At 42.8% G+C, this 21,979-nt stretch overlaps 1 protein-coding gene across 3 annotated transcripts in view; it reads right to left on the bottom strand.

The window, feature by feature from the left end:
- TRRAP (transformation/transcription domain associated protein) overlaps window positions 1-21,979 on the bottom strand; it is a 321,632-nt gene that overhangs the window by 59,372 nt on the left and 240,281 nt on the right. For all 3 annotated transcript variants that reach the window (XM_061599260.1, XM_061599263.1, XM_061599262.1), the window contains 4 exons: window positions 16,020-16,120; window positions 12,741-12,942; window positions 9,045-9,209; window positions 5,236-5,326 (listed from right to left, as the gene is read on the bottom strand). In XM_061599260.1, the coding sequence (XP_061455244.1) occupies window positions 5,236-5,326; window positions 9,045-9,209; window positions 12,741-12,942; window positions 16,020-16,120 (559 nt within the window). The remainder of the gene's footprint in view (window positions 1-5,235; window positions 5,327-9,044; window positions 9,210-12,740; window positions 12,943-16,019; window positions 16,121-21,979) is intronic.

The following is a 21,979-nucleotide window of genomic DNA, read 5'->3' as shown; positions in this document are numbered from 1 at the left end:
AGAAGATGGAGAAGTTCCATATTGTCTGCAAAAACAAGACCATGAGCAGACTGCGGTACAGATCATGAACTGGTAATATAGAAAATCAGAGTAAAGCTAAAGAAGAACAAAGCAATGCCAAAGTACAATTTAAATAACATCCCAGAAGAATATAAAGATCAAATACAGAACAGATATGAGGCTTTAAATTTGGTTGACAGAGAACCAGAAGAACTATGGGCTGAAGTCAGAGACATTATCATGGAAGAATGCAAAAAGACAATACCTCTACTTAAAAAGAGAGAAAGACCTCAATGGATGACTGAAGAAACTTTTTGAATGGTTAAAGAGAGAAGGAAAGCAAAAACAAAAGGAGATAGAAACACGGTCAGAACCCTAAATGAAACAATACAGTTAGAAGAGGACAACAAAAAGGGTAGAACAAGAGCCCTATTCCAAAAGATTAGAGAAATGAAAGGGAAATTTAAACCATGAGTAGGGATGTTGAATAATCAACAGGAGAACACACTGACTGACTGAGATGAAATAAAAGGAAGATGGAAGCAATACACTGTAGAACTCTATAAAAGAGATGCAAGTATGATGGATTCATTCATGGATTCATGATGAAGAACCAGAAATTTTAGAATATGAGGTGAAAAATACTTGGAAGAAACAAATCACCAGGAACAGATGGCATATCAACAGAGTTGCTACAAGCTACTGAGACAGAATCTGTCCATATTTTGACAAAAACTTGTCAACAAATATGGAAAACTAAACAATGGCCCATAGACTGGCCCTTATTGAGGACGTTGACAAGGTGCTTGGACAGGTTCGTGCAACTACTTCTGTGCTGGATCCTTGCCTTTCTTGGTTAATAAAAGCTAGCAGGAATGGAACAGCCGGCTAGGCCAGGGAGGTGATTAATGCCTCTCTGCGAGAGGGGGTGGTCCCTGGCTGCCTGAAAGAGGTGGTAGTGAGACCACTCCTGAAGAAACCCTCCCTGGACCCAGAAAACCTTAATAACTATAGGCCGGTAGCAAATGTTCCATTCCTGGGCAAGGTCCTTGAACGAGTGGTTGTGGGCCAGCTCCAGACACTCTTGGGTGAGACCGATTATCTGGATCCATTTCAGTCGGGTTTCAGGCCTGGTTTTGGCACAGAAACAGCCTTGGTATGATGACCTTTGTCGGGAGAGAGACAGGGGGAGTGTGACTCTGTTGATTCTCCTTGATCTCTCAGCGGCTTTAGATACCATCGACCATGGTATCCTTCTGGGGAGACTGGCTGAGTTGGGAGTGGGAGGTACTGCATTGCAGTGGTTCCGCTCCTACTTGGCAGGTCGCCTCCAGAAGGTGGTGCTTGGGGAACATTGCTCGGCACCCTGGACTCTCCAGTATGTGGTTCTGCAGGGGTCAGTTCTGTCCCCCATGCTGTTTCACATCTACATGAAACCGTTGGGTGCGGTCATCTGGAGCTTTGGAGTGTGTTGCCATCAGTATGCTGAAGACACGCAGCTCTATTTCTCCTTTTCATCTTCTTCAGGTGAGGCTGTCAATGTGCTGAACTGGTGCCTGGCTGCGACAATGGAGGGCTAATAAACTGAGGCTCAATCCAGACAAGACTGAGATGCTGCTAGTGAGTGGTTCTTCTGACCGGATGGTGGATGTCCGACCTGTCCTGGATGGGGTTGCACTCCCCCTGAAGGAGCAGGTTCGTAGCTTGGGGGTTCTCCTAGAATCATCTCTGTCACTTGAGGCTCAGGTAGCCTCAGTGGCACAGAGTGCCTTCTACCAACTTCGGCTGGTGGCCCAACCACGTCCCTATCTGGACAGGGATAACCTGGCTTCAGTTGTCCATGCTCTGATAAGCTCTAAATTAGATTACTGCAATGCGCTCTACGTGGGGCTGCCTTTGAAGACAGTTCAGAAACTGCAGCTTGTGCAAAATGCAGCAGCCAGATTGGTAACAGGGACCAGACGGTCTGAACATATAAAACCGATTCTGGCCCGCTTGCACTGGCTGCCTTTATGTTTCCGAGCTCGATTCAAGGTGCTGGTTTTGACCTATAAAGCCTTACACGGCTTGGGACCACAATACCTGATGGAACGTCTCTCCCGATATGAACCCACCCGTACACTACGTTCAAGATCAAAAGCCCTCCTCCGGGTGCCTACTCCAAGGGAAGCTCGGAGAATGGCAACAAGGGAGAGGGCCTTCTCAGTGGTGGCCCCCAAATTATGGAATGATCTCCCTGATGAGGTGTGCCTGGCGCCAACACTGTTATCTTTTCGGCACCAGGTCACGTCTTTCCTCTTCTCCCAGGCATTTTAGCATGTGTTTTAGTTTTAAATTGTTTTTTAAAAGATGTATCTTAAATTGTATTTGTTTTTAGTTACTGTAAACCGCCCAGAGAGCTTCGGCTATGGGGCAGTATGCAAGTATAATAAATAAATATAAATAAATAAAAAATACCTCCAAATTCCAAAGAAAGGGAATCCCAGGGAAGGCAGTAATGATCAAACAATTGCCTTAATATCCCATGCAAGTAAAGTTATGCTCAAGATTCTACAACAAAAGCTCTTACCATATATGGAGAGAGAAATGCCAGATGTCCAAGCTGGATTTCAAAAGGGAAGAGGTACCAGAGTTCATATTGCAAACATACATTGGATAATGGAATGGACCAAGGAATTTCATATGAAAATCACCCTGTGCTTTATAGATTACAGCAAAGCCTTTGACTGTGTAGATCATGAAAAACTATGGAATGCTTTAAAAGGAATGGGGGTGCCACAGCATCTGATTATCCTCATGCGCAACCTGTACTCTGGACAAGAGGTTACTGTAAGGACAGATCATGGAGAATCCAATTGGTCCCCCACTGGAAAGGATGCGAGTCAGGGGTGTATTTTATCATCCTATTTGTTTAATCTATATGCAGAACACGGAAAGCGGGATTGGACCAAGATGAAGGAGGTGTGAAAATTGGAGGGTGGAATATCCATAATTTAAGATATGCAGACAATACCATATTACTAGCAGAAACCCGTAACGATTTGAACCAAATGATGTTGAAAGTTAAAGAGGGAAGCACAAAAGCAGGACTACAGCTGAACGTCAAGAAGACTAAAGTAATGACAACAGAAGATTTATGTAACTTGAAAGTTGACAACGAGGACATTGAATTTGTCAAAGATTATCAATACCTTGACACAGTCATTAAAATGGAGACAATAGTCAAGAAATCAGAAGGCTAGGACCGCGGAGGACAGCTATGAGAGAACTAGAAAAGGTCCTCAAATGCAAAGATGTATCACTGAACACCAAAGTCAAGATCATTCAGACCATAGTATTCCCAATCTCTATGTATGGATGTGAAAGTTGGACAGTGAAAAAGGTGGATAAGAGAAACTCCTTTCAAATGTGGTGTTGGAAGAGAGCTTTGCACATACCATGGACTGCGAAAAAGACAAATAATTGGGTGTTAGAACAAATTAAACCAGAACTATCACTAGAAGCTAAAATGATTAAACTGAGGTTATCATACTTTGGACACATCATGAGAAGACATGATTCACTAGAAAAGACAATAATGCTGGGAAAAACAGAAGGGAGTAGAAAAAGAGGAAGACCAAACAAGAGATGGATTGATTCCATTAAGGAAGCCACAGACCTGAACTGACAAGATCTGAACAGGGTGGTTCATGATGGATGTTATTGGAGGTTGCTGATTAACAGAGTCGCTGTAAGTTGCAATCGACTTGAAGGCACATAGCAAGCACAACAAACCTGCCTGGTAGACTCTGGGAATGTTGTGGACATAATATACCTCAGCTTCAGAAAAGCTTTTGACAAAGTGACCCATGATATTCTGATTAGCAAGCTAGTTAAATGTGCTTCCAGTGTTAATAATAATAATAATAATAATAATTTAATTTCTGTGTCGCCTATCTGGCCAATGGCCACTCTAGGCGACGTACATCTTTGTTTCAATAAAATACATCATAATAAAACAATACAACGATAAAACTATAAAACTATAAACAATGACAGTTCAGAGTACTAGGCAATTTAACATAGTGATTAACCCTCCCCGGAAGTCCCAAAGACCTGTCTGAAAAGCCAGGTCTTCAAGGCCTAGCGGAATACATTCAGGGAAGGGGCATGCCGAAGATCATATGGGAGGGAGTTCCAGAGAGTGGGGGCCGCCATTGAGAATGCCCTCTCTCTCGTCCCCACCAACCTAGCTGTTTTAGTTGGCGGGACTGAGAGAAGGCCCTGTGTGGCTGATCTTGTGGGGCGGCATAATTGGTGGCGTCGGAGGCGCTCCATCAGATAAACTGATGTTGGAGAGCTCACCACCTCCTAAGGTAATTGGTCAAGGTGTTGCACTGCTGACAGCATTTTTTTCCTGATATTCATCTGAAATCTGGCTTCCTGTAACTTGAGTCCATTATTCAGTGTCCTCCACTCTGGGACAATCAAGAAGAGATCCTGGCCCTCCTCTATGTAACAACCCCTCAAGTACTTGAGGGGGGCTATAATATCTCCCCTCAGTCTTCTCTTCTCCAGGCTAAAAATGCCCAGTTCTTTCAGTCTCTCCTCATAGGGCTTTGTTTCTGGTCCCCTGATCATCCTTGTTGCCCTCCTCTGAACCTGTTCCAGCTTGTCTGTATCCTTCTTAAAGTGCAGTGTCCAGAACTGGATGCAGTATTCAAGATGAGGCCTAACCAGTGCCGAACAGAGGAGAACTAGTACTTCACAAGATTTAGAAACTATACAGCCTAACTACAGTTAATGCAGCCTAAAATAGCATCTGCCTTTTTTGCAGAACAGGTAGATTGCACTGTTGGCTCATATTCAGCATGTGATCAGTAACAAGATCCTTCTCACATATAGTATGCAGAGCCAGCTATCCCCTATCTTATAACTCTGCATTTGGTTTCTTTTTCCTAGGTGCAGGAATCACACTTATCCTGGTTAAGTTCCATTCTGTTGTTTTTGGCCCAATAACCTATATAGATCCCTTTGAATTTGTTTCTGTCTTCCAGGGTATTAGCTATCCCTCCCATTTTTGTATCATTTGCAAATTTGATAAGCATTCCATGCACCTCCTCATCCAAGTCACTAATAAAAATGAGTCGGACCCATGGTCTGACTCAGTATAAGACAACTACCTATGTTCCAAAGTAGCTAAAATCTGACCCGAGCACAGACCACTGAGGACAATGTTTGCTGCTTGCTACTTACCACTTTTGTAGCGCTCTCGCTGTTCTATCTTCAATGTCAAGTAGAGGGTTCGGATAGGGAAGTAGACTGCTTGAGGATAAACTCGTCCAACCTATTATGTGATAAAATACATGTAAATTCCAAATGAAGGTCCATAACACAGTGGTCACAGCATCTGCTTTTCATGCAGAAGGTCCCAGATTCAATCCTTGGCATTTCCAGGTAGGGCTGGGAGAGACCCCTGCCTAAAACCCTGGACAGCTGCTTTGAGTCAGTGTAGACAATACTGAGGTAGGTGGATCATTGGTCTGATTCAAGCAGCTTTCTATGTTCCTAAGTATCGTGATCCAAAAGATCCAAATAACACAACTTACCCTCTTGTCAACTGAGCATGCTAGTCCACTCTGCACAACCAGACTTTTTTGGGTTGTATTCAACTAAATTTTACTCAGTTACTAAGTTTTACTGTAGCTACATGAAATTACTGCACCTGTTAGCCATGGCCATTTATTCCAATGGGTCTACACTGAGTAGTACTAATTTTGACTATAGCCCTTTGTGCCTTTTTGTTTTAAGGGTTTTTGTTAATTATATTTTGTATTTAATTGTCTATGTCAGAACCTTTGGCTGTAGATTTTGCTAAACTAGAACTCCCATAGTCCCAGTGAGTATGATCAATGGCCAGGGATGATGGGAGTTGTAGTTCAGCAACATCTGGAAGGCCACAGGCTCCCCATACCTGGTTTACACAAAGCACCCAAAGAACTTGGTTGGCTGGGTGGTATGTAAATATAGTGAACAGATTCACACAAGTGTAACGTTTATGAAGGCATACAGACATAAAATCTAATGCACATAGGCCCAGATTGCAGTCACTTCCCAGATTCTGTTTTGGATATTGACCACATATCCTGGATTTATGCATACACCCGTTAAAATGTTACGTTCCCACATGGCCATCTCAAGTCAGAAGAACAAGGTGGACAGAGAGGGAGCGCATGCTCTTGCTCCCCCTCCTAGCACCATGTAGGGATCAGTTCCTGATAAACCATCATCCAATCTGGTATAAATAACACAACAAAATGGGGCATTTCCTCACAGAGATATAAGGGGAAGCTGAGAAGGATTCTTTCATATTACTTTGTAAGCCAGGCATCGAGATACAGAGCACTAAAAAGATTTTACTGATGCAGATAAAAGGGAGAGACACAAAAAGACACCATTTAGTCTTTAAATCACCACAATTCCCAATGAACCAAGCGATGCATGTTAGCTAGGCCCATTAGAGTGTTACCTTACTCCACAAAATAGCTGCACTATGGGTGAAAAATAGCCACTTAATGTAAAGGGACACCACTTTTACCAAACAGATTTCATGACTCTTTCAGAAAAAGGAAAAAAAATGAATACACATTAATGTGCCATTTTTGCTTTTAATCTATATGTCCTGGTATCTATTAACGGAAAGGAACAGTATTTCTGACCAGATTCTATGAGGTGAGATAGCTATGGCATGAAGTTTCCTCTTACGATCCTTTTTATAAAAGAATATACCACAGCTGCTTCTCAAGGAACTAAAATGTCACTTAAAATGTTTGCAATAAATTAACCTCATCATAATGGCCCATTTAATATCAGTGCAGAAAGTACAGCAACAACATCCAGAGTAGTCTGAATATGGTAAGCATTTTGTTTCTGTCTTTCACGTATTTAAAGATTTTTTATAAATAAAAGCCTAGCTACCGAAGCTGGGTGGTGGTGGTGTGGGAGAGGTCATTCTCTGTGGCAGCCCTAAGTTGTGGATCTCCCTTCCCACAGAGGTGCGACTAGCAACTTCACTATACAGTTTTTGGTGAATGCTGAAGACGCAGCTCTTTACTCTGGTCTTTGACATCTGAGATGGATACTTTAAGGCCCACCCTTACTTTTGTGATTTATTTTAAAGGCTGTAGTAATCTGTCCTGGGACCTCAGGATGAAGGGCAGGCAATAAACTAAAATCATCATCATCATCATCATCTCCTCCTATCATTTTGTACCAGTACAGATTCTGTTATAGCAGCATCTGAAATCACAATCCCAAAAAAGTAAATCACACTTTGGCTGCATTCACACCACACAGTAAGCCAAACTGTGGCTTACGGGGACCGCACAAGATATGTGAGCTCACAGACTCTTTGCTCCTCCGTGGTTTTGTTGTTTTGCTCACATCGTGTGCTGAGCTAAGCCAAGGTCTGGCTAAGTGACTTGTCCAAAACTAGGTTTGTGGTTAAGCTCTTTCCCTGTTAACTATGACTTGTAGCTAAGAACAAATGATCTCTGAAAGGGGAAAACGGGCAGTGCTCTACTGGAGACACAAGCCAGGATGTCTCCAGAGTACCAAGACCAAAGAGCACACTGTACAACTGCTGAACAGGTGACAATTCACAATAGAGTTGCAGAGCGTCATTAGCAATCACCATGGCAACTGCCGCAATTCCCACCAAAAGCAGGACAAGAAAGAGGTGCTGGTTTTAAAGGTGCCTCTCTTTTATTTTCAGGGAAGGAAGGTGTAGTTCCTAGAAAAAGTAAAACTGTGGATAGGGAAGTCAGTGCAAAGGATTGACAGATGATGCTACCTGATTGACATGGGAGGAATTTGAGGGAAATGGCATCAAAGGCCAAATGTGAGGGGCCTGGCAGGCTGCATTAGGCATGAGAGTTGGAGATTTCCTAAAGCTGATTTAGGATGATTCAGCCTTGGGGTTATGGAATAGGGCAGAAAGGTGATAAAAATATCCACCCGACCACATGGTGCCCTCAAGAGTGCAAATATTTAATGTTCCCAATGGCTTCCAAACACAACTGCCCACATCTGGGGACATGTGTTTCATTTACTTCAACAAAGAGGCAGCTGACAAGGATTCTATTAACATAGTAAATCAGGAAGATGCATATTGTGAGAGTGGTAGGTAAACAAACAAGTCAACCAATTCTTAATCTTACACTTTATCTGTAGTTTGATTTAAGATTTTAGCACTATTTTATATAGTTTATCGTCTACGAGTTACTTCACGTGCAATACAAATGTTTAAAGTTAGCAGTTAAACTAGTGATTCTTTTCACAGACACACATCCCTTCCAAAATCATAGTACACAATGCCATTTTATCCTTACTAAACTTGTTTTAACATCACATACGCAACACTACACATACACAGAGTTATACTGTAGTTTCTGGGAAAACTCTTTAAGTCAGTTATTCCGAAACTTTTTACCCACAGACCACTTGAAAATTGCTGATGGTCTTGACAGACAACTTAATGATTTTTCTGCCTGTTGTAGCAATTGCAATGTGCTGTGCTACATGCTATGTGACTTTTAATTGTATTTTTATTGCTTTTTTATGTCTTATATTTTGTGTTACAATTTGCATTCTCTAGATTTCAAACTGTGACACAATAAAGTACAACATAAGAAATAAAAGAAACTACAGTTAAAAATAAAAATGCCTATTTAATGCAGGCATGCCAGGACCACCTGAAAGAAGTTCACGGACCACAGTTTGGGAACTCTGCTTTAAAGTATATTTATTTAACAAAAGTTATATACCACTTGATTGTACTGTCTTTAAGTATACCTTAGCAACTCACAATACCTGAACAAGATAAAGAGTAGGAAAACAGGAACTAAGACTTAGAACACCCATTTTAGATGAAGGCAGGAGATGGACTGGAGTTGAGGGCTAGAAGGGGATGCCTACTTCTTCAACTTACACTTCTATAAAAAAAGCTTACATCTCTATAACTATATGAGAAACAATGAACCAGGCATATCACATAATCACCATACCTGACTAATAAGGTTCAACAGAAGTTTGCCCTCTGACCCAACCAGACAGGTTAACAGCTGCGGAATCCAAGCCAGCCACTGGATAGGGGGGACACCAATGCAGTACTTGTCAACAGCATCTGCCAGTGTATTCTTGTCATCGTCAAAGCTTAGTAGCCAAAGGACCTAAAAGAAAATAGCAAAAATGAAGATAACATTAAAAGCCTTTCCTCTGTTACAGAATCCTCAATTATTATAGGAAAATTGATAAGACACTTCAATATGCCCCGCATGTTGGCAAAGAGAGTTCTGGTTTTGTGTGCCACCCCCATTCCCTTTGCAATTAATACTAATCTAAGAGACAGCTCCACTATACTAACTATATTATGCAGAGTGAACATAATTTCGACAGCCTATGGAAATTTACACTGTAATTCATTCATTGTTTTAAAGTTTTTATAAATCACCTCAACAGAACTGCATTTTCCATCTCTTGCAGTATTCCTCAGGGAATTTTGGATTCCATCTAGTGTAAGTCTCTCAAGGCAGGCCATCCTAACAGGCCCCAGACTCTGAACAAGCGTTCTGCTGTTTCCACCCATCCTTTAATTGGATACTGACAGGGCCATGACAAAGGCTAATCTCATCACCAGGAAATAACACTTATCTACATATTTATTGAATTATTTCCCAAAGGAAACTCAGTTTCAAATGATTTGCACATCCCACCCACCCTGGATGGAGGATACAGAAACAAGTGTATTTTAAGTGCAATCTATCAATATTTAAACAGATGTCACAATGGAGAGGAGACAGGCAGAACAGAGATTTTATGATGCAGTGCCATCTATGTCATACAACACCATACACCAGATGATTAAGCTCCAACTAAATCCTATGCAAAGTAGGCCCATTGAAATTAATGGGCCAACATTAGTCATCATTAATTTCAATGGGTTTACTCTGAGTAAGACTAACACTGGATACAGCCCACTGCCTCTAAGTTGCCATAACATAAAACTTTCAGTAGCCAGGTAACAGTTCCCGGGGTTTTAAATGAAGGGACAGTCCCTTCGATTCAACAGGAAGTGACTGTCAGTAACAGATTTCAGATGAAGTGTAGTATGACTATCTGTGCTGGAGGGACTAGAACTCTATACTCAGACAAGTCCTTGATATCTCAGTCCCGTCAAGGGAGATGTAAATCTGGTCTAAGAAGGATCAAAGTGGTCATGTGTATCCTGCCAAATGCCCACAGGGAAACACACTTTAGGCTATGAAAATAATAGCAAACAAAAAACCAACAGGAAAGCTTTCAAACCTCATTATCGAGACAATGAATGTTAGGTTTTTAAGATAGGTTTGTGAATTTGTATGCCACCCAAAGAAGTATTAAATAACTAATGAATGGAATAAATAAAACATGAAGATAAATGTCCTAAATATCAATATTTTGTAAAAAGTAAGCTTTCAGAATTCCATCTAATGTGCAGCTGCTGCAAGATTAAAATCAGCTCAACTGTGCTTCCCAGTGAAATGTGAAACATTTATGTTTACCCCCAAAATGTGCATTAAGATGTAAATTCAAATCTAGTGTGTTAAAAATAGGGCATGTTTTTAATCAACAGGTCACAAACATTTTAAATTTAAAACAAAAATAATATTGAAAGATTGCAAGAGCCATTTAAGAACACACATTTGAATTCGTTTGGCAATTTGCCAGAAGAACTCTACAGGGCACAATGGTAGTAACATTAGGGGGGAGATCCACTTCAGAACCTTTCTGATTAAACAGAAGTTCAACCACAATTCAGGTGCTGGAAACTATAATCTATTATTTGACTTTCATTTCAGGATATGTTTTTGGATGTGCTTTAGATTTTTTGAAAAAGGGAGCACAATATACAGCTAATTTGGATAGTCAAGAAATCCAGCTGCTGTATCATAACTCACAGAAGGAGAAAGAAAGACCCCTAGTTTAACTAGCCCAACTGCCACCTTCCCCACTGAATTCCAGCAGCAGCCTGATATAGGGGTAGCCAATGTGGTGCTTTCCAGATGTTGGAATACAACTCCCATCATCAACTACCACTGGCCATGGAAGTCGGAGACCAACAACATCTGGAGGGCTGCAGCTTCCTCACTCCTAATCTACTTGACAGCTAAGAACATAAGAAGACCCCGCCGGATCAGGCCAGTGGCCCATTTGGTCCACCATCCTGTTCTCACAGTGGCCAACCAGTTGTCTGTGGGAAGCCCACAAGCAGGATCTAAGTGCAAAGAGCACTCTCCCCTTCTGCGGGCAGAGCACAGCCATTTTGGTTAGTAGTCTTTGATAGCCTTATCCTACATGAATTTGTCTAATCCTCTTTTAAAGCCATCCAAGTTGGGTGGCCATCATTGCCTCTTGCGGAAAAGAATTCCATAGTTTATGTGCTGTGTGAAGAAGTACTTTCTTTTGTCTGTTCTGAATCTTTCAACATTCAGCTTCCACAAGTCCACGAGTTCTAGTGTAATGAGAGAGGAAGAAAAGCTTTTCTCTATCCACTTTTCCCATGCCATACACAATTTCTGTCATGTCTCCTCTCACCCGCCTTTTCTCTAAACTAAAAAGCCCCAAACGCTGCAACCTTTCCTCATAGGGGAATCGCTCTATCTCCTTGATAATTCTGGTTGCCCTTTTCTGAACCTTTTTGAACTCTGCAATATATTTTTTGAGGTGAGGTGACTAGAATGGTAGAGTATTCCAAATGTGGCTACAGCATAGATTTGTATAATGCTATTATGATATTAACAGTTTTATTTTCAATACCTTTAAAGGATGTGACAGGGGGAAAAAGACACCTTCCATTGGTCTGCTTTAACAACTATTTACCCTGCCTTTTTCTGGTTGATATATTCTCTCTCTCTCTCTCTCTCTCTCTCTCTCTCTCTCTCTCTCTCTCATATATTAACTCAGCCTTCCTCAGCCTGGTGCCCTCCAGATGTTTTGAAGTCCAACTCCTCAATACACACACACACACACACACACAAAGCAGTGTAAATTTGTGAATCACGCAAATTGAGCATGGCCCAATGTTGCACTCATTTGGGTGTGCACATCAATGGTTCCTAAAAGCAGCAAGCAGTAATACAATAATTTTGGATGACAAAAATGTGGCCTTAGGAGCATCTGAGTAGTTCATTATGTATCAGGGAAGAATATTTGAAGCAATAGCACTTTTTCCCTTTTCTTGAAGACAGTTAGTTGATGGTTATTTATAGTTTTCCTTAGCCATTCCCAAATCTAAGTCAACTCTGGCTAATTGCCAATGACTGATGGCGTTAAAACAGGGTTGGAAAAGTTGGCAACAACTGTTGTACACCTGTCTTTAAGGAGGACTCTTCTCAAAATTAAAAAACAACAACACACAACACATTTGTTTTGCTGAACTCCAGAATGCAAATGGCCATGTGCTAGAATGCAAAAGGCCAGTGTCCACACAGCTAGCATGCATACTGACTCCTTTTAACAACCAGTCTGGCATATAATGCTCATACTTACCAACATTTGAAGCCTCAAGCCTATGTTTAAAATGTATGAATTATGCACTGTATCTGTGTCCTTGTCCCAACAGCCCATATCCAATGGTATAATTTGTATATTAGGCAGAAATGCAACAGCTTTCTGCATAAGGCATATACACACACCTACATGCATGTGTTCACAATACTCACCTTTGCCAAATACTTCCTGGATTTGCTCTCGTTCTGATGGCGACAGGCATGAAGGTAGCAAGTGATAGCTGACACCCCGAGATGCAGCTGACGCTCCTTCACAAATATATTTTCTAGGTAATCCCCCCACATTGCCCAGGCTTTCACTAGAACATCATGCATCTGTACAGCTGCAGAGAAAGCTTTGTTTGCTTCTTCGGACCTGAGAGGAAAAACACACAACGGGGCAAGATATTCACTGAACTTTAGTAGGCATAACCAACAACAGAGAACAGAATGGAATAGTAGAATAAAAAAAAATCAATTCTCCAGGAAGTCTGAAATTTTCCATACAAGCCAACAACTACCACCACCCTGTATTGCTCTATAACAGTCTTTGCCAACCTGGTGCCCTCAAGATGTTTTGGACTACAACTCCCATCAGCACCAGCCAGCTGGAAGGCACCAGGGTGGTGAAGGCAGTTTTATAATGCAAGAAAAAAAAAGGAAGTAGCTCCACTCTATCCTAGAGGCTACAGAAGCCACTGCCAGTTTCCCACCAAAATTATGTGCAAGCTGGATGGATTCACTCTTCTTATTCATAGGAAGGCACTTTCTACAGAGTCAGACAACTGGTCCATCTAGCTCAGTACTGTCTACATTGACTGGCAGCAACTCTCCAGAGTTTCAGGCAGGAATCTCTCCCAGCCCTACCTGGCGATGCTAGAGATTGCACCCAGAACCTTGTGCAAACAAGTCAGATGCTCTCAGACTGAAGTCAAAGATAGATCTTTCACAACACCCCTACACTGAGAAACTGCACAGTTCACTTCTAGGGAAGACACTAAAATCTACTGCAGACATTACAACAGTGCTGAGAAACAGGAAGCTCAAGGCATTTGCATTTCCTTCACATCAGCGTGTCAGAAGCCACTTTCAGTTTTACTCACATTTGGACCACATAACCTGAAATAACAGCTTTCAGCAATAAAAAAAATTGATGGGACCAGGACAAAAACATGGCAAATGGAAAATAACCTTATCTGTCAAATAGGTTATTAAAGAGCTAATTGGCTTGGGTATTACGCAGCCACTTTATTTTTTGCTAACAGCTTTCGATGTCCTAGGCTATGTGGGATTGCAACTTATTACTGAAGGAAAAGGCTGATAAATTTACAATTTTATTATGTGCATGTTTGATTTTATTTTTGTAAGCCGCTCTGAGTGCCCTATTATAGGGTAGAAGGGCGGGATAGAAATATTTTAAATAAATAAATAAATGGTTTGCCTTATTATGGCTTTCTACTGCTAACAACAGGATTTGTCTTTTGACTTCCTTTCTCACTCGCCTCTTGGGTTATTATCTATCACTGCCACCTCTGATGACTCTCTTTTATTCTTTTTTGCCTTGCGGGCCAAGTGGGAAACAAGGGGGACTATACAAGTGACCTTTGTATCCCAATTCAGTCGACAGCTAGGAAAGGGTCACAAAAATCCATTTTTGGCACTTAGCTTGAAAACATGAAATTGGAGAGTAAGATCTTATATGCCATAGGATACATATTTTTTGACAACAGGTTAGGTAAAGCTGGCATTTGAAGTCCTTGATAGTAGATAAGCCAAGTAAATTATTAAAACTGTTTTAATGGAGAAACCTTCTAAAGGCACACTTGTGGCTGTTAAAAAGGTGCACACTGTACTTTTCTGCTAAATTAATTACCTTTTACTTGTTTAAAATTGTCTAGATTTCCTCTGGAGAGAGGACAGCGATTCCTTTTGCTGTAAGTGACTGTGAAGCTAGGTGGTATGCATTTCAACAGTGCACTGATTTTTTTTGCCTCTTAAGTGGCTACACCAGAGTGGCAGTGAAGAGCTACTCCTACATTCTCAATATGCAAGGCAGCTCACTGCATCAACTTCAGTCTGGAGGGATTCTGAAAATCTGTTCATGCAGAAGGGTCAGTATTTGACATGGCAGCTACACTACTGTTTACAGATTTGTAAAGTACCCTAACCCTTTCCTTCTCCCCCATCTATAATAGTTTTAAAAAGCAGATGTCATGCAACTTAGGTCAAGCTATGAGCCACTTATGGGCCCTAACCCACTCACTGAAGACCAATAGTCTTTACCAGAGTTCCTAAAGTGATGTCCATGAGCTTCATTCAGGTAGTCTGCAGCAGTGACTCTACAGAGCTGTGAACTACACATGTGCGAAAGTGTGTATGTGTGGAGAATGGCAGGTGCCGGAGCTATTCCATCATTCTTAGAATCCAGTAGTCCCCTCCTGCAAGGTGAACAGGACTGGAACTGACAAGGGGAGGACTGCTAAACTATAGGCAGAAAAATTAAGTGATCTGTTAAGACCATCAGCAATTTTCAAGTGGTCCAGTGTGTAAAAGGTTTGGGAACCACTAACCACTAACACCCTCTTTTAGTGCTTAATTTTGCGATTCTATGTGCATTTCCCTGAATTCAGTGAGACTTAATTCAAACTAGATATATACAGGATTACACTAAGTGGGTTTAACATTGTAGATTGGTCTCAGAGCTTCCAGAGCAAAAGGATGGAACTAAGTTCCTTGGTCTAAAGTAAGTGCCTCACTTTAGCTTCCAATTCTGATCCTGTTCTAGCTCCATCAGACTACAGGGCAAAGAGAGAGGGCAAAAAACCTAGTGCTTATTTGTTAACACCTGGCATTCAAATCTGAGAGAGAAATCATTCCTCAAGAACAACATCCCAGCTCACTTTTTCATTAGATCCCATCGGCAAACTCAGCAAAGAGGTGGTGGGGGGAGCAACAGTCAGATTACATTCACACCATATATTCCACTATTATTCCACTTTAAACAGTCATGACTTCCCCTGAAAAATCCTGGGAAGTGTAGTTTGTGAAGGGTGCTTAGCGTTGTTAGGATACCCCTATTTCCTTCCCAGAGTTCAGAGTTCTCTGGGAAGAGGGACTGACTATTAACCACTTTGGGATTTGTAGCTCTGTGAGGGAAATAGAGGTCTCCTCACAACTCTCAGCACCCTTAACAAACTACACTTCCCAGGATTCTTGGGGGAAGCCATAACTGTTCAAAGTGAAATAATTGTGGAATAAATGTATTGCGTGAATGCGGCCTCAGTCTTCCTACAGTGCTGTGTGGGGTGCCGATGACAAGCTTTATTAGTACTATCCACACTGAACTATCAGTTTGTACACATTTGTATTGACTTTTTATTTATTTAGCCTCTGAATCACTGTGAACATACGTTTCCCAGATGTGTGCTCACCATCTTATCCAGCCATACATACTTGTTAATTTGAGCTAAAAACATTCCCTTCAGTGCGTAGAACTCTGCAGTCATCTCCTTGGTAAAATACTTCAGATTTGTCGATTCAATAACTTCAAGGCCCTGTTGAATAGATTTTTACATAGCAAAAATGGTAAAATATACATCATAGCCAAATAAAAAGCTACCAGGAATATAAAATAAAGCATCCGATCTTCCATATATATATAAAAAAGAAGATATATCACTTTTATAAGCTTCCCAATGCTGAAGCACTGCAGTCCGTGTCAAGTGTAATTTTTCTTGCTCTGAATAAGAAACCCAGAACTAGCAAGAAAATCCATGTTAGTCAAGTTGCAATTGTACTCTGATATTTGCCCTTTTTAACCATGCTGTCCTATGCACCTTTACTCAGAAGGAAGTTCAACTATGTTCAAGTGGGGGTTATTCCATAAAAGCTGCAACTCTAAACTTAGGTAGAACTGGAATTAGGTTTTTGATCATCCTGACTAAAAACGGAGGATATAGAAAAGCTCTTACATACTTGCACTAAAAATACAGATTCTTTGGCAATCCAAATTATGTGCAAGAAATGCTAAAGTCTTGGTCCAGTGAATGGTTAAAGACTACCTGATACTGTAGTCCTACTGATGTTTGTTCATTTAAAAAATTGATGGCCTCTCTCTCTAGTCACCATCCATCTGACCTCTCAGAAGGGTCTCTAAGGATGATCTCAAAAGCTCTATCAGAGGTCAACTTGAATTAGGTGAGACAAATAAAAATCTGATAAGTGTCTTATTGAAAGAATTTTTAAATAAATTCCTTCATTAATAATGTACTCCAGATAGATGACCACTAATGTTTTCATCAGTGTCTATTGCTGCAGATGGAATAAAAACGCAGGTACGTTTGCCCATATATGGTGGGAATGCTGCAAAATTAAGAAATATTGGAAACAAATTAATTATATTATTAGAGAAGTAAGAAGATGGACCTCAGTTACAATGCTTCTAGGACATGTGCTAGCTAAAACCAAGTTTGGAGAGAGGATTGTTTTGACATTCCATATATTAATCAGATCATGACTGCAAAAACTTGGAGAAAACTGACATTTTACTTACAGTGAATTGCTATTTGCAGACTGTAGTGGAGGACACTCTGTTGACTGGGATGATCCTCCCTCTGGGAGTGACAGACAGGGTCCTTTTGAACCTTCTGCTTCCTCTCCAGGGGGAGGATCCAGTCCTCTTACCAGACCAACTGGCAGAACAAGACAACTCCTCAACCCCTCCCCACAAACACAAAACACCATACGCAGGGAACCCATTAATACAAACCTGTAAATAAAGAAAAAAGCTGCCCGTCCATAATCCACTCCAACTCAGTGATAACTACCCACCACAGCAACCACCAAGCAGAGAAAGTGAGAAGTGGGCCGAGTGTCCTCTACTCCATTCTGCAAATAGCAATTCACGGTAAGAAAAATTTCCACTTTTGCCAGACTGGAGTGAAGGAAACTCTGTTGACAGGGATGTAACAGAGCAGTCCCATCCTAGGGTGGGTTTCCTCTGCAATGTACCTAAGGGAGAAGAACCCTTTGCAACACCCTCCTTCCAAATGCAGTGTCAGAAGAAGAAAATACATCCACATGATAGTGACTTGAAAGGGTGTGCAGAGAGGCTCAGGTAGTTTCCTTACAAATGTCTACAATGGGAAACCCTCCCTGGCATGCAGCTGAGGTAGCTACTCCCCTCAGCAAGTAAGCCAGTACCCCTGCTGGCGGCTGCTTACTTAAGGTCTTATAGGCCGTCCCAATAGCCTCTCTGAACCACCCAGCAATAGAAGAGGTGGAATCTTTATTGCCAGCTGATGGCCCTGCAAAGAAACAAACAGGAATTCCAGTTTTTGGAGTTCTTGGGTTCTATTTAAGTAGAACTGCAGGACACGATTAACGTTCAGGGTATGCCACGTCCTTCTCCATTGATAGGGAGGATTGGGACAGAATGAGGGTAACATCACCTCCTAAGAATGGTGGAGCACCGACTTTATCTTTGGAATGAAGAAGGATCAGGCCACAGCACCACCAGACAGAGGGCCCATTTCCAAAATACATCTAGCCGAGGCGACAGCCACCAGAAAACACCATATTGTGTGTCAGCAGTTTAAAGGAGCAAGTCATTATGGGTTCAAAAGGGTGGACCCATAAGAGCAGGTATGACCCAAATAAGGTTCCAGTTAGGACCACCTGCTGCAACTTAAGACTTATTCCATTAATGAAGCACTGGACTCCCAAGACTGGCAAGAGCACTGCTGAACCATGCTGCCTGGTGTTTGATATTTGCTACAGCTCAAGCCTTCTCCACTCTTGTTGTTGTTGTTATATGCCTTCAAGTCGATTACAACTTATGGCGACCCTATGAATCAGCAACCTCCAATAGCATCTGTTATAAACCACCCTGTTCAGATCTTGTAAGTTCAGGTCTGCAGCTTCCTTTATGGAATCATCTCTTTTTTTGGACTTCCTCTTTTTCTACTCCCTTCTGTTTTTCCCAGTATTGTCTTTTTTAATGAATCATGTCTTCTCGCCTGGAGAAATCCAAGCAGTTACCTAACATCCCAAGATGTAGAGTCCACCCCTGACATGATGTCCCAGGATAGAAAAACAGGCCACACTGATTATACTCTATTTGTAGAAGCCCAGAGGGAGGAAAATAGGGTCTCAAGAACACTCCCAGAAACACCCAGCTGCATTAGCCACCCCCCTTCAGCCTCCAAACTATAAACTGGAAGAGATCTGACCAAGAGTGCAGCCCTTGGTCCTCCCAAAACAGGCCCTTCTTTACTGGAATTCTTCAAGGCTCCCACACAGACTGGTTGAGCAGATCTGGAAACTATGGTCGGCAAGGCCAAGAAGGTGTTATCAGGATCACTTCCGCTATGAACTGATGCACCCTTTGCAACATGCATTGGACCAACAAAAAGGGAGGAAACACAAAAAGGAGCCTCCTGGGCCAAGACACCTGCAAGCGTGTCCACCCCCCACGTACCATCACATGGGACCCGGGAGATGAACCTGAGCATTTTCTGCAGTGGTGAACAGGACCCTTGCCAGGTGGCTCACCTGATATAACACCGTGGCAAATACTTGAGGGTGCAACTGCGACTCTGACTCCCTGAGGAAGTCCTGTTGAGCCAATCAGAGATGGAAACTCTTTTCCATGTTGACCACACAACCCAAATCCTGCAGACACACCAAAGGGTCACCCAAGTATCCTGAAGACACTATTCCCAGATAAAGCCTGGAGCAGAATATCATCCAGACAGGGATGAAGACAGATCCCTCTGGTGTGCAGGTGGGCAAACAACCTTTGTTGAGCAACCTGAGGCCCAACGGGGCCCTGATGCTGCCATTTTCCTTAGGCACCAAGAAAAAGACTGAATAAAAATTACACTTCTCCTGTGACAGGCATCATTCCTATTGCACAAATGGATATGACATAGTCAATGTCCTTCCTGTAGTTCTGGTGCTTGTTGGATTTCTGAGATCTTGGAGTTGGAAGAAACCTGTTGCATGGAGTCTGGGAGACCTCCAGTGCCTAGCCAGCTGTGATGGTATCCAGCACCCACCTGCCCCAAATGATGCTGTGCCATCCATCCGTGCAGAAACCAAGTGCCCACTGGAAGCTGATCCAGACCCGTGGTTGTGTCAAGTGGAGGTGGGCTTCTTGGCATCTTTGGAGAACCTGGAAGAGGAGGGAAAGGGAACACTGGCCTGCTTAGAGGCAGGCTGTCCCTTGCTTTCCCCAGTGGACCTTCAAGTGACCTTTCCTGTCCTTGTCTCAACCAAATGTAGTGCCCAGAGATGATGGATTCAGACTGAGGCAAGGTGATGTCTTTTTCTTTTTCTTAGCGTTATAGTTACATCTAAAGCAGTGCGCTTTATATACCTGTCTACTCTGACTCACTACTTTCCCTAACTAGCCTAGCTAAGCGGGGCTTCGCTAGGTGATGGCTCAGTCTCTGGAAGCGGGATGCTGATTAGTTGAGAAGCGTTTGAAGTGCCTGGCAGGTATTCCTGCATGGGAGTAGATAGTGCGGGTGGAGGGTCGCTTCCCAACTGCTCCGGTGTTGGACTCGCAGGCAGGGCAGGAGCTTCCTCAGTGGAAGTGCCAGGTAGGGGAGTTTGGGGGCTGCCAGAACCTTCCCCGCTTGTTTCCTCTCCTTCAGCTTCCCAAGGAGCCTTGTCCTCATCTGACTCCCCTCCCTGATATAACTCTCCCCTTGCCTGCATCACAACATCATCCCCCCCTCCATGCTCCATTTCCCCCACCCCCCGGGCTTGTGCTTGTCTGGGTCGGCTTCTTGGAACTCCCTCACCAGATCCGACACGTGGATGTTGGTAGCTAACTCCCAAGAATGCTCAGCCTGGTCATACCCCTTCCAATGGATCAAGTATTGCAGCTGCCCTTGATATTTTCACGAGTCCAAAATCTGTTCCACCTCATACTCCTCTTGCCCTTCCACATGTATAGGTGGTGGTGGCACCTTTTGTGTCCTGTGGGGGTCAGGGGGCTGCTCCAGAATAAGCAAGGAGCAATGAAACACCAGGTGAATCTTGAAGGAGGGAGGCAGTCCCAGCCAAAAGGCCACTGGATTGATCTGGGTTTCCACTTCAAAGGGTCCCAACTTTCTGGCTTCCAATTTATGACATCATGCCCGAGTCGGCAAATAGCAAGTGGATAGCCACACCTTATCTCCCACATGAATTTTGGGCCCCACCTATCAATGCTGATCAGCGACTCTCTTGTAGTCGGTCTTTGCCCTCTCCAATTGTTCCTTCAACAACTGCTGCATAGCCCAAAGCTCCTGTACAAAGTCCTCGGCTGCCAGGACAGCTGGACTGATGTTAGGGGCAGCGAAGGCTCAAGGGTAGTATCCCAGGTTAGCAAAGAATGGTGTCTGCTGAGTGGTAGCATGCACCATATTGTTGAAAACAAATTCCACTAGAGGCAGGAAGGACATCCAGTTGTCTTGCTGGTAACTGACATAACAGAGGAGATACTGCTCCAAAGTGGCATTAACTCTCTCAGTCTGTCCGTCCATTTGCGGGTGATGAGACGATGACAGTCTCAGTTCACTTTGCAGGAGTTGCCACATAGTACGCCAAAACCGAGCTGTAAATTGAGGGCCCTGATCCAAAAACAAACTGTCCAGAAGCCTGCACAGATGGTAAATGTTCTGGACATATAGTTGAGCCATCTCCCGTGCATTTGGGAGCCCCAAGCATGGAACGAAATGACCCTCTTATTAAAAGCATCTATGACAATGAAAGCTGTCGTTTTCCCCTGGGAGGAGGGGAGGTCAGTGATGAAATCCATGTTCACTATCTGCCAGGGTCTCTCGGGCGTAGAGAACGGTTCTAAAAGTCCTGCTGACTGCCTCACAGTGTGTTTGGCTCTGGCACAGGTGGTGCAGGACTGGACGTAATGCTTCACCTCACATTTCATCCATGGCCACCAAAACTCCCTTGTAATGGCCTGCAAGGTTTTAAAAACTCCAAAATGTCCAGCGGTAGGAGAATCATGACACTGACGTAGGACCTTGGCCCTCAAGTCTCCCGGGGGCACATACATAGCTGCATAATGATACAACACCCCTCCTCTTAGTGCGAAGTCAGTGGCGCTTCCAGGAGACTGCCCCTCAAGTTCCAGCCACTTCTCTCTGGCAAAAGGATCTAGTTCTTGCGCCAAACACAACTCCTCAAACCAGGAGTCCTGACATGCAGCTGCCACCATCTTCTCGAGGGGTATAATGAGTTGTGGCAGTCTCAAGGTTGGATTTTCCAGATACTCTGGCTTGCGGGACAGTGCATCTGCCTGCTTATTCTATGCCTGTGGAATATAATGGATTTTGAAGTGAAAGAGAGTGAAGAACTGAGCCCAACGCACTTGTCTCTGGTTCAGCTTGCATGCGGTGTGGAGA

The sequence above is a fragment of the Rhineura floridana genome, chromosome 17, assembly GCF_030035675.1.
Source record: "Rhineura floridana isolate rRhiFlo1 chromosome 17, rRhiFlo1.hap2, whole genome shotgun sequence".
Taxonomy (NCBI): Eukaryota; Metazoa; Chordata; class Lepidosauria; order Squamata; family Rhineuridae; genus Rhineura; species Rhineura floridana.
Note: the sequence above shows the minus strand (reverse complement) of the source record. Positions and strands in the feature narration are given on the sequence as shown.